We start from the raw sequence: 12,084 nt of genomic DNA on the forward strand, positions 1-12,084 counted from the left end.
TATGTTTTTAAGCAACTAAAAAAGCACAAATGTCAGTGCAAATCAAAACTTCTCCAGGGCCCCAAAACCGCATTAAAGGCCAGACGGTTAAAGCTAAAATTTGTATACACACCTACATGTTTTACATTTCTTTATGAAAAGTGAAGAGCCAGGCTCTTTGCTAAAACTTTGAGTATATTTAACCTTCTGAAGTATTAAAATCACCCAGTTATTGCAAACTATTGCAATATGCATATTGCAAAATTCACGTTTGTGATATTTGGATAATGTCAATATATTATGCAACCCTAATTACAATGCACAATCCTGCAGATTAAAAAAAATAAAATAAACAAATCAATGCAAAAACCTGTTTTAGCTTGTTATCAGAGCTGCAAGCAAAAATGACATAGCATGCACAAAAGATATCTGTGGGTCGTTTCTAAGTTGATATTTATAAAATCTAAAAAACTCATTATTCACAGTGACGAGTTAAAGCTTATCCATTTATTATCTGGACGTTCTTTACTAACACACCCACTGGAGAAAACCAGTAACTATTGATTAGATAAGAAATCTGACTTTCTGCCACGTGTTATTATTACAGACATTGTTAAACAGTTTGAATTTATTCCAGCGCATGTTGGAGGTGGAGTTTGAAGGCATGGCTCAATGTAAAGTGGGTGTGGTCTGTGTGATAATGGGTGTGGCTGTGCTTAAAGGCGGAGTGCACAATGTTTGAAAAATGCTTTGGAAAAGGAAGTCGGGCAGACTACCATAACACAGTTGTAGCCAATCAGCAGTAATGAGCGTGTCTACTAACCGACATCCTTGCCGGGGTTGTGTATGTGTGGGGTGGGTCTATCAAAAAAAGGTCCAGATTCTATATGGGGTAGGGGCGTGTTTGTTTAGTTGATTTCAAATATCAACATTGGCTTTCAAACATTGTGCACTCCGCCTTTAAGGATTATGTACATGGTGTTTAGGAGAAAGTTGGGTTGAACCTCATTAAAGTGAACGTCCTGCATGCCCACATCCTCCATCATGGCTGCCTCCTCATCGATGTTGGGTGTGATCACACGAAATGCCGAGCAGCCCTGACGGAACATTCCTGTATAGGAGAGCGAATATGTTTAAAATAGGCCCCAAAGCTCTCCAATACAAAATTTGGATTTGTGGCTAAATACTTAAAGGGAAAACAAACCAGGGGGTATGTGAACTTATCATATACTAAAGCACAAACCTGTTGAGATTGTTTAACTGCTAACACTTTAGATTAAGGTTCCATGTTAGTGTTAATAAAAAAAAATTAAAGATTACTTTGCAAGAAAAACCAGACAAGGTCCTAATAAAAAACTATTTGTAAATGGTACTCATGTTGCAAAATAAGGGAGTGTGTATGGATTTGTGTGCATATGTGCATGTACCTACTTCTCCTGACCCCAGTAAAGTGTTGTTATCACTTCTCTCCACATTGTAAAATACAATCAAAATACAGTTGAACCTTGTACAAAACATCCTAATGTAGTATGTGTATGCATTTGTGCGTGCACTGTGTGCGTGCGTTCATGCATGGTGAAAAATGTTAAATCACCTTTTACCTACAAATATATGCATTACCTTAACAATTAACTCTTATTTGATAGACAACTTTTATGTGATAGTTAAGGTTATTTATGCACTAAACACTACATTTCTAAATGGATTTGCAGAAAAAAATTAACAACATTTGAACAGTTGCCCAAATAACTTAAAGCTTACATTTTTGCTAATCAAGGTTCTTCTAAGGCTTCATTCTTTTTATAAGTATTAAAGTTAAATACAGTATGTTTACTATAATATAAACATGAGTAAACAATGATTTTGTAATTGCTCTATGTATCATCTGAGTATATATAAAATACATGCAAACAAACAAACTCTATAGCGCCCCTGTAATTCCTCACCTTTTCTCTTCAGGTACTCGGCCACCAGTGCTGCCACATGCACGTAACACATTGCAGCCTAATAAAAAACAAAATCCCATTATGATGTAACTGAGCCAAGACATGTCATCATTATCCTCCAATCAGCTTTGTTTTTAACAAAACCACGAAATTACTTATTAATACATTTGAAAATTATGAAAAATAGTGAATATTTACAAGCAGTAAAGTCCAGGAGCTATCTAGTATACATAACCTTTTAGCTTTAAAATCTCTACTGTGGTAAAAATCTAGTTTGTACTTAAATGCTTTGAGAAAAACTTTGTGCAACTTTGGCAGTCAAAGTTTTTAGGCAGTTTTTCGGTGACCTATCCCTTTAAGTTTTGTCAGAGATCTATTTCGCCAGCTTGCCTCAGACAGATCTCCGTTCTTCACGTGAATCTTGGCCATGCTGTCCAGCCAGGTTTTGCGTAGTTCAGGGGTGCTAGTGTAGGATTTGGCCAAGCTGTACTGCAGGTCCACCAACATCTCCGGATCTTTCTCGTGTTCCTTCATTTGCTCAGTAGCCATCAGCACTGTTCGGATCCGCTTGGTCAGGTCCTTCACATCCGAGGGGAAAGCAGTGTGCTGGGGGTAAATGAAGTCTTTAGTGTGTGGGAAGTAGGGACTGATGCAGATTTCTATTTTTTGCCATTAAAGGGATAGTTCACCCAAAAATGAAAATGTTGTTACAAAATTTCTTTTTTTCTGATGAACACAAAGGAAAATATGTATGTTTGTAACCAAACCGAACAGAGGCCCCATTGACTTCCATTGTATTCTTTTCACATACTATAGAAGTCAATGGGGCCTCTGATCGGTTTGATGTTACAAACATTCCTCAAAATATCTTCCTTTGGTTTCATCGGAACAAAGAAATGTATGCAGGTTTGTAACAACATATGAGAGAGAGTAAATGAGTTTTCATTTTTGGGTGAACTATCACTTTAACACTAAAAATATCAAGATTTTTGTATTAACACGGTGGTGTGGCTAACACAGAGATTTCTTATTTGCATTATTATGTTTTAAATGAAAATAAAAGTAAGATTTATATTCATCATTAACTGAAGTCTGTTAACCCGGGGGCATCTCTGAGTTTTTACCTTTACGTTTTTGTCACTATTTGCACAGTTATTTATGATAGACAACGACTGCTGGAACCGTGTGCCACCGATTCCGATGACATCAGCGATCAGCTGACTGACTGCAATCACCACCTGGAAAAAAAAACATTACAAATAAAATGTCAGGCACCTAAAATTAAGGACAATACAGGCTATGTTTATGTGATCTGTTACCCCTTTTACCTGCAGGTGCGTCCGGACGAATGACTTCCTGCCGCTATACTCAAAGTTGCTCTTCATGAGGAAATAAAGCAGGTGTGCGGCATCGCTGCGTATGGAGCTCAGTTTAGAATTACAGCACTTCAGAATCTCATAACACAGACAGGCACACATATCTGCCCGTCCGTCAAAAAACGTACAGGGAAACTGAAAAAAAAACATGGAGAGAATATTGAAGCTTGACAACATAAGAACAGCACTAGACTACCTTTAAGCAACATACTGTAAACCAGCCTGGACCAACTTATAAATATATGCTGTTTTAGCAAGGACAAAAAGCATAATATTTAAAAAAAAGGTGATGTATGAAGATGTATGAATAGGGAGCTCAGTTGGTAGAGCATTGCAGCAGCATTACAAAAGGTTGTGAGCTTGATTCCCAAGGAAAACATACTGATAAAAATGCATAATACACTGTAAGTTGCTTCGGATGAGAGGGTTGCCAAATGTTTAAAATAGGAGGTTGAAAGCTTCTTTAGTGCATATAATATTTTTGAGCAGGTTTACAGGTCCACTGTCTACATTTTTAGCGGCATCTAGTGGTGAGATTGTGAATTGCAACCAACGGCTCAGTCGACAGCTCACCCTCCCTTTCGAAACGCATAATGATGCTATATCACACTTTATAGGACAGCTTGTTTGTTTAGGGCTACTGTATAAACATGACGCCGACATCATGTAAGGGGACCTGCAGTGTATGCGGGTATTTATACACCACTGATAATATATTATATTATTATTATTATATTGCATTTCTGTCAAGAAAAAATAAAAAGTTACACAATGCACCTTTAAGCGAATGGAGCAGGTCACAACGCCTTATGTATTCATATTACATTATGTATCCATCACATCTGTTGTGTGTACCTTGTAAATAAAAGTGCGCAGAGTGGTGAAGACCTGCTTCAGTGCCGTCTCCGACTGGGGGATCTGAAGAAAACAGAGATGGACTTGGAAAACCTTCTTCATCAGCGGGTTATGGCCCAAATCGGCACACAGCTGCGTCTGCGGAGACAAGATTTCCATTAAAAATACGTCAGGACTAAACTTTCATCACTTAAACTAACAAACATACATTTCTACTTGCTGTCCGTACCTTAAAGCCCATGATGAAGACGCTGAGTGTGTCCAGCACAGTCAGGCAGACCTCCGTTGAGACGTTAGCTTCCAGGAGACACGCGTCAGCATCACCATAGCTATATGCTGAAGATGAAAAGAGGCAGAATAATTGCATAATTTAATAACTAAACAGACCAGAACTGATAAGTTGCATTGACCATTAGGACCATAAGCGTTGCTGGTAGAGCATTGCATACCATTGCAAAAGGTTGTGGGTTCGATTACCAATGAACACACACATACTAATAACAATGTATGCATTGTAAAAAAGTTGTTTTGCATGAAAGCGTTGAAAAAATCCATAAATGCAACGTAACAAAAGTAGGTCAAGTGTGCGGCCCACAACATTTGAGATGGTCAATGCATGTGTGTGTGCTAATATGTCTTACTGTGGTTAAAAGTGTGTGCGTTCTCCAGGTTGCCCAGCTGGTGTAAGCGCGTGTGCACGACGCTCCCTCTGTTACGAGAGACAGGAAGAGTCAAAGACTTCCTGTCCGGAGCCAAAAACCCCACCCCCTCCTGGCTTCTGAGAGAAAAAAAAAGCTTTTATGAGATGTCTAGTTAGCTGTCAATCATATAAATTACAAATACTGCTCACACTTTAGGTGTCTTCAACTACTATGCATTTACATAAGAATGTGTTGCTACATTGTACTGTATGTAATTCCAGTCTTGACCCTAGCCCTGACCAAAAGTCAACCCCGAAACCTACTCTGAACAACACACATGTACACAATAAGTACAATGTATTAAATGCTTTTTATGTAGGTACACAGTAGTTAAAGAGACAACTTATGTAAAGTAGTTGTTGTTTAAAGGAGCACTAAGTATGTTTTGTCTGTTTTACTGCCATAACCTTAACATGGCAGGTCCTGTAAGGAAAGTGATTCGTTTAATGCAAAAAACTTATTTCTAGGCCACTGTTACGATATGTCATGTGCATCATCTTAAACGTATTTGTTAAAGATTATTTATTTTACAGTGAGAATATTACTTAGTGCACCCTGTACCCATCAAGCTCTGATGTGTAACACTATAGATGAATCATATAATATTATATATAGTAATATATATATATATAATATGCCACAAAGTTGCACCTCTATTCCTGCTTTCAAACGGTTTATGAAAACTGTTAACAAATGATCCATGCATAGGCTACACATTTAACATATGTCTGGTACACACTATAGTAGGTAATGCAAGTGAGGTTTATACAGTGCGTTAGATGCTTTTGTGTTTGTTGGTTATATGACTGGGGGTGTATTGATCAGACAACAGGAGACAATGGTGGTTGAAGTTTAGAGACATGTTACAGAAGATGGGTGGGTTATGATGTCACACATGGAAAAAGCTGAATCCATGTAGATGTTGCTGATATGCCTTTGAGATTCAATATTAAGCCAGATTTAACATTTGTTTATTATGTTTAGATATTTTTCTCATTAACTTTTTTATTATTAATGAACAATATATGGAGATTAAATCTATACCATCTCACGGATGTCAACAATTTAACATCAAGATACTAGAAATATTGTCTATGTGTGTATATGAATGTAAGTTCTTTTGCAGTGATTTGGGTGACAATTTTCAAGTACAGTACAAATATTTTATTTGTGGTCTTTATCCTTACACCTGCCTTAACAAACACTTTATTTGGAATTTGAATAGTCTGTAGATAAACACTGTTTTTGTGCTAAGATTAATCTATTTGAATAATATGGGAGTTAAGCTGGTATCAATAAAGGGTAAAACTTTACTTTAAAGGGTGTGCATAAGGCTGACATGACACCTTCATAATCATGACATGACACGTGTCATGAACATGAAGGAGGGTTTTTTATGCACGTTTATGACAACTTTTTTAATGCAAATATGACATTGTTTGAGATGTTTTTGTTATGACAACTTGACATAAATCAATATAACATAACTTGTCATAGCATAATAATTTAAAGGGATAGTTCGGCCAAAAACGATATTAAACCCATGATTTACTCACCCCCAAGCTGTCCGAGTTGCATATGTCCATCGTTTTTCAGACAAACACATTTTCGGATATTTTAGAAAATATTTTAGATCTTTCTGTTCATTAAATGTAATGTCACGGGGTCCAGCAATAGTCCACGACCTTCAAGTCCAAAAAAGTGCGTCCATCCTTCACAAATTAAATCCAAATGGCTCCAGGATGATAAACAAAGGTCTTCTGTGGGTAATCCGTGCGGTGTTGTTGTAGAAATATCCATATTTAAAATGTTATTAACGTTATAAACTACCTTCCGGTAGCGCCGCCATCTTGGAGTGATCCGCATTCAGGATGAGAGCTTACGCAGCGTACAGAGTTTCTCTGCTGCTGCTCTGTGCCCCCGCCCTCCGAATTTGTCATACGTCACTAAGAAAAGTGCGTACACTACGCTAATACTCTCTCCTGAGTCTAAGATGGCGGCGCTACCGGAAGGTAGTTTATAACGTTAATAACATTTTAAATATGGATATTTCTACAACAACACCGCACGGATTACCCACAGAAGACCTTTGTTTATCATCCTGGAGCCGTTTGGATTTAATTTGTGAAGGATGGACGCACTTTTTTGGACTTGAAGGTCGTGGACTATTGCTGGACCCCGTGACATTACATTTAATGAACAGAAAGATCTAAAATATTTTCTAAAATATCCGAAAATGTGTTTGTCTGAAAAACGATGGACATATGCAACTCGGACAGCTTGGGGGTGAGTAAATCATGGGTTTAATATCGTTTTTGGCCGAACTATCCCTTTAATAAACTTAAGAAACTACCCATCTTTATGGGTTAACATTACATTAAACTGTTATTTAAATGTCATTGAGTGTTAATACTCTGTCTAATAGTTTTATAACAGCATCATCAATATTTTTCTTGACCTCAGCTATAGTGATACAAATTAAACTTGTCCTTTAAATGTCAATAAGTGGTAATACTAGTTTAAATAATTTTGAATACCTTAACAAAATGCAACAGACACGTCAAAAGATTATACTTAACTTTATTTATGTGCACAATACATAAATAAACTGACAACTAACAAAACTTGTTCGTCGTCACACAAAGAGTTTTTTGAATTTTCTGACATAGAAGAAAAAAAATAATTTATTAAATTAATTAATTTAATGTAATTAATTGTTTTTGCCGGGATATAGACACGGCCCTGCATGGCTTAACCCATTATTGTACTGTTTTCGATTTTAGGTGAATCAGTCTCCAAATGCAATAAAATAAGTTTATCAATTTTAATTATTATTATTGGAGAATTGATTTTATTGCAACATGATCTCACAAAGTTCCGTGGGATAGTCACGGAATTTTTTGCTCATTTTTCCGTGGCATTCTCACGGATCTCCGCATATTTCCGTGGCCCTGACACGGACTTTCTTTTCCGTGGCATTCTCACGGATTGGTTACTCAACTGCTTTTTCCTATTTTCAAACCATTGTCGCTTCGGTTTAGGGTTAGATTTGGTGTTTGCGTTAGTATGTCAGTTTAAGTATACTATTTTTTCTGATGTATTCTTTTATATTTTCTACATTTTAAACAATTGTTGCCTGGTGTTGGGGTTAGAGTTGGGTTTGGGTAGGGATGTCATTTTATGTAAATCTAACCCTAAACTGAAGCGACAATGGTAAGAAAATATGACAAAACAGTTGAGTAACGTTATCCGTGAGAATGCCACGGAAAAATTAGCAAAACATTCTGTGACTATGCCACGGAAATTCGTGAGATCAGGTAATACCTGGAGGAAACTTAAAAAAACATTATGAACTGAAGAATATTCATGACACTGTTATAAAACTATTTGACAGAGTATTAACACTTAATGACATTTTAATGACAAGATTTGTATCTCTGGTAAAAAGTGGTCAGTTTTGTTGTCTTGGTAATGTCAAGTTGTCATGACAAGTTAAAACGACATGGTTAATACAAAGGCATCTCAAACAATGTCATCTTTGCATTAAAAAAGACATAATTGAACAGATGACACTTGCCATAAACTTGCCTAAAATTTCCTTCATGTTCATGACACGTGTCATGTCATGATTATGAAGGTGTCATGTCAGTCTTATGAACACCCCTTCAAGTAAAGTATTACCCAAAAAGGTACATCTTTTCATTTTAGCTGACTAAGACTAGTCGAGTGGACTAGATAGACTAGTGGACGAGTAGATGTGATGATATAAGCCTATGGGTGTAATCTGTTAGCACTTTAAGTCTGTAAATCTCATCTTTAATGGACACAAAACATGCAGTTCATTCATAACTAAACAGACATAATTGCTCTTAGATCAAAGAGACACTGTTGAAAACCCACAAAATGATGGAAATGTGTGGAAATGATTTACCAGCACACAAAACAATATATCAGTTTGTTAGTAGAAATAAGTGAGCATGCTGTTAGTAAAAGCCACTCAAAAGCACACAGGTCTTACCCTGTTCAGGGGTGCCAGGTTGCTACAGTATCACTGACTAACTGAACCCTCGCCCGCATTTCAGCCAAATAAACATATACGGTACACACATAAAGGGGTTGTGTCATTTAAGGTTGTGTAAGAGAGAGTGAGAGAAAGAGAGAGAAAGAAGAAGAGTGGTTGTGTTGCACTTGCATTGTAGCATACTTGTTTTTTAAATATTTTATAAACAGATATTCCTGTTAAATAAATATTCCTGTTTCCTGCAAATAATATCTACTATTTACTATTCAATATCCCAAAATGAAAAAAAATAAAAAAATAAAGAAGAAATTGTTTTTTACCTGGCAATGAATCTTTTGCCCATATACCTGAACTGATGCAGACACACTCTGTATGTGAGAGAGGGATGAGTGCTCAGTATTGAGTTACAGGATCTCAGTATTTTGATACGGTGATGTGATTAGTGTTGCACTGGATGACTTACTCTACTAAAGTGAAAAAGTCCATCAGTTCAGAGGTTGTGGCTTTGTTCCAGTATGTAAATAAAGCATCTGAAAAAAAATCAAAAGTGCAAAAATTTACAGTATAAGGCAAGCTAGTGTGTGGTTGATTTAAAAAAAACAAAAAAATAATTAACATTCACAATGACTAATTTAATTTTTGTCATGTACAGTATATATTTTGTATTACTCATGTCTTAGATATTTCAATCTTTTAAAAATATATATTGTCAGTGTTTCATTTAGATTTGATTTTTCTTTAAAATTATTTATAAACATTTTAATTGATACATTTTTGTATCATCTCACAAACCCCCTGCAATTCCCTCGCAAACCACCAGGGGATTGTGAACCCCAGTTTGGGAAACCCTGCACTATTTTATTCTACTCGTTGATGTTTTATCATTGTTTAAAATGTTAACATACATAAAAGAAGCCAAGCTAATATAAAATAATATGTAATCAATAAATATTAAAGGGGACATATCATGAAAATCTGACTTTTTCCATGTTTAAGTGCTATAATTGGGTCCCCAGTGCTTCTATCAAACTAGAAAATTTGAACAAGATCAACCCAGTAACTTAGTTTTGATAAACCATTCTCTGCAAGCATGTGAAAAAATAGGTCATTGAAATTTGGCTCCCATTGTGATGTCAGACGGAGATAATACTGCCCTATCCAACCACGGCACTGCCATTTAGTGCAGAGATCCGCTCATTTGCATTTTAAATGACACCTACAATTGGCAATTTTAACATGCTATAATAAATTATCTATATGGTATTTTAGATAGAACTTCACATATGTACTATGGGGACACCAAAGATTTATTTGGCATCTTAAAAAAGTCTTGTGAAATGTCCCTTTTAAAATTTAATGTAATTTGACGGGCAACTCACAGACGCTGTGCGGGCAACCTGGTGCCTGTGGGCACCATGTTGAAGACCACTTGTGTATAGTATGTCATTTGGGACACAGCTTGTAAATTATTAAATGTTTGAAGCTATGATAATCATTAAAATATTTTTGTGTGAACATTATTTATTTCAATGTTGTGTCAAAAACCATTGAGTGTACCACAGTTATGCATGTCACTTTTACCACAACAAACAACTGCATCCCTATTAAAATAAGTAAAGTTAAAAGTGTAAACATCATTAGTGTACTATTAAGGTTACATGAAATGCCAGCTATGAAATTTGAAAATTGCACAACACCATCATTTCTGCGAATAAGGCAATGGTCACAGAATGCTAATACAACACATCATTTGAGATGTAGTGGAAAATCACCGTGCAATGTCACATTGTAATGACGGACATTCTAAATATTCATATTTATTCAATACTTCATATTTTTCAAGCTCATAGCTAAAGAAAATCCGTGCCATATGTTTCCTTACCCTCAGACATGCTCTTCAAAACATGGAGGAAACACATTAGCAGGTTTTTGATTTCTTCTCTGTCCAGTTTATCACAGCGTAGCATTGAGCTGCCAAGTGCAGAAGCTGACTGAGTCTGTCAAACACATGCATACAAATATTACAATTAAAAACAATACATAAAAACACATTAGTACTGTATGGCATTAGCATCACATCACAGCAGATTGAGGACCATCAGAGGCCTTGCATAGAAACACAATTTTTTTTTGCATAACATTTAACAACTACAGTTAAAGTCAACAACTTAACACATGCATATTAGTAAAAATGTAGATATGCATGCAAGCCACTCATGATGTTTAAAGATGAAAGCGCACACACACACACATAGGTTCACTCCCCAGATGGGGACACTCTAGGGTTGATCTACTTGTATGGTGTCAGTTATTGTGTTAGTGATGCTGTCGTAGAGGGCGGGGCTCGACAGCAGTGAGAAATCCATTGTGACACGTTTGGCCGCATGACTGGTCGGGGCGGAGTCCTCTGTTTCAAGGGGGAGGGGCAACGCAGTGAGGGTGTGTCTACGTGTGAACCTCTCTTTTGGCTAAGAGTTCAGAGGGTGCAGGGCAAGAGAGGGTGATCACAATTACAATTAATTAGGATAAACTAACATAGGAAGTATCACTCAGACATATTACTACATTTAAAATGCTATATGTGTCACCACGGTTTACCATTTATGTAACCATGAGCTAAATCAATTAAAATGTGAAAAAAATCATTAGCATTGAATGCATGAGTTTATATTGGGCAACATTGGTATTAGTTCAGTACCTTCTCTACCTTATCCAGGGAGCTGTTTTTCTCGCTGGTCTTCTCATGGAGGCTGTTTCCCGAATCAGTGCTGATCAAGGACCCTCTGGAATCAGCGTGCCGCACAGAGCCGATGTTGGGCGTGGAGGTATGAGGAGAAGCTAGACACCAAAAGATCTTGATTCATATAAGAACTCATTCACAGAAACATCTAATGATAATAATTCACTCACCGGTTCCTGAGATGACCCCAAACACATCTTTATGAAGGCTGTTGTCAAGGTTACCCACAGGCTTTTGGGGAGTTGCAGTGGGGTCATCTCGTCCATTCTATAAAAAAAATTACAGAGCACTTGAATATAGAGAACCTGAACAATTGCATAATAGATATAATTGGGTAATAGATCATTCACCTGGTTGGCGCTTAATTGAGATGTGTCTCTCACATTGACTCTGTGAACGTTCTCCTGTAGCAGCCCAAACAAAGGTAGATAGAGTGTCGCCAACCTGGCTTGCTGACTCTACGCAT

The 12,084-nt window shown here is 36.7% G+C and overlaps 1 protein-coding gene across 6 annotated transcripts in view; it reads right to left on the minus strand.

The window, feature by feature from the left end:
• Positions 1-12,084, minus strand: part of dock9b (dedicator of cytokinesis 9b) — a 94,944-nt gene that overhangs the window by 9,099 nt on the left and 73,761 nt on the right. For 3 of the 6 annotated variants that reach the window (XM_065240174.2, XM_065240172.2, XM_065240175.1), the window contains exons 32-45: positions 11,969-12,076; positions 11,789-11,885; positions 11,586-11,716; positions 10,761-10,875; positions 9,342-9,408; positions 9,199-9,246; positions 4,798-4,934; positions 4,386-4,492; positions 4,157-4,294; positions 3,254-3,436; positions 3,050-3,163; positions 2,316-2,531; positions 1,926-1,983; positions 984-1,090 (exon numbers count right to left, since the gene is read on the minus strand). In XM_065240174.2, the coding sequence (XP_065096246.1) occupies positions 984-1,090; positions 1,926-1,983; positions 2,316-2,531; positions 3,050-3,163; positions 3,254-3,436; positions 4,157-4,294; positions 4,386-4,492; positions 4,798-4,934; positions 9,199-9,246; positions 9,342-9,408; positions 10,761-10,875; positions 11,586-11,716; positions 11,789-11,885; positions 11,969-12,076 (1,626 nt within the window). Of the gene's footprint in view, positions 1-983; positions 1,091-1,925; positions 1,984-2,315; positions 2,532-3,049; positions 3,164-3,253; positions 3,437-4,156; positions 4,295-4,385; positions 4,493-4,797; positions 4,935-9,198; positions 9,247-9,341; positions 9,409-10,760; positions 10,876-11,576; positions 11,717-11,788; positions 11,886-11,968; positions 12,077-12,084 lie in introns of all 6 variants that reach the window. The other 3 variants (XM_065240176.2, XM_065240173.2, XM_065240171.2) reach the window with 2 other exon arrangements.

This window comes from Paramisgurnus dabryanus, chromosome 7 (assembly GCF_030506205.2).
Source record: "Paramisgurnus dabryanus chromosome 7, PD_genome_1.1, whole genome shotgun sequence".
Lineage (NCBI taxonomy): Eukaryota > Metazoa > Chordata > Actinopteri > Cypriniformes > Cobitidae > Paramisgurnus > Paramisgurnus dabryanus.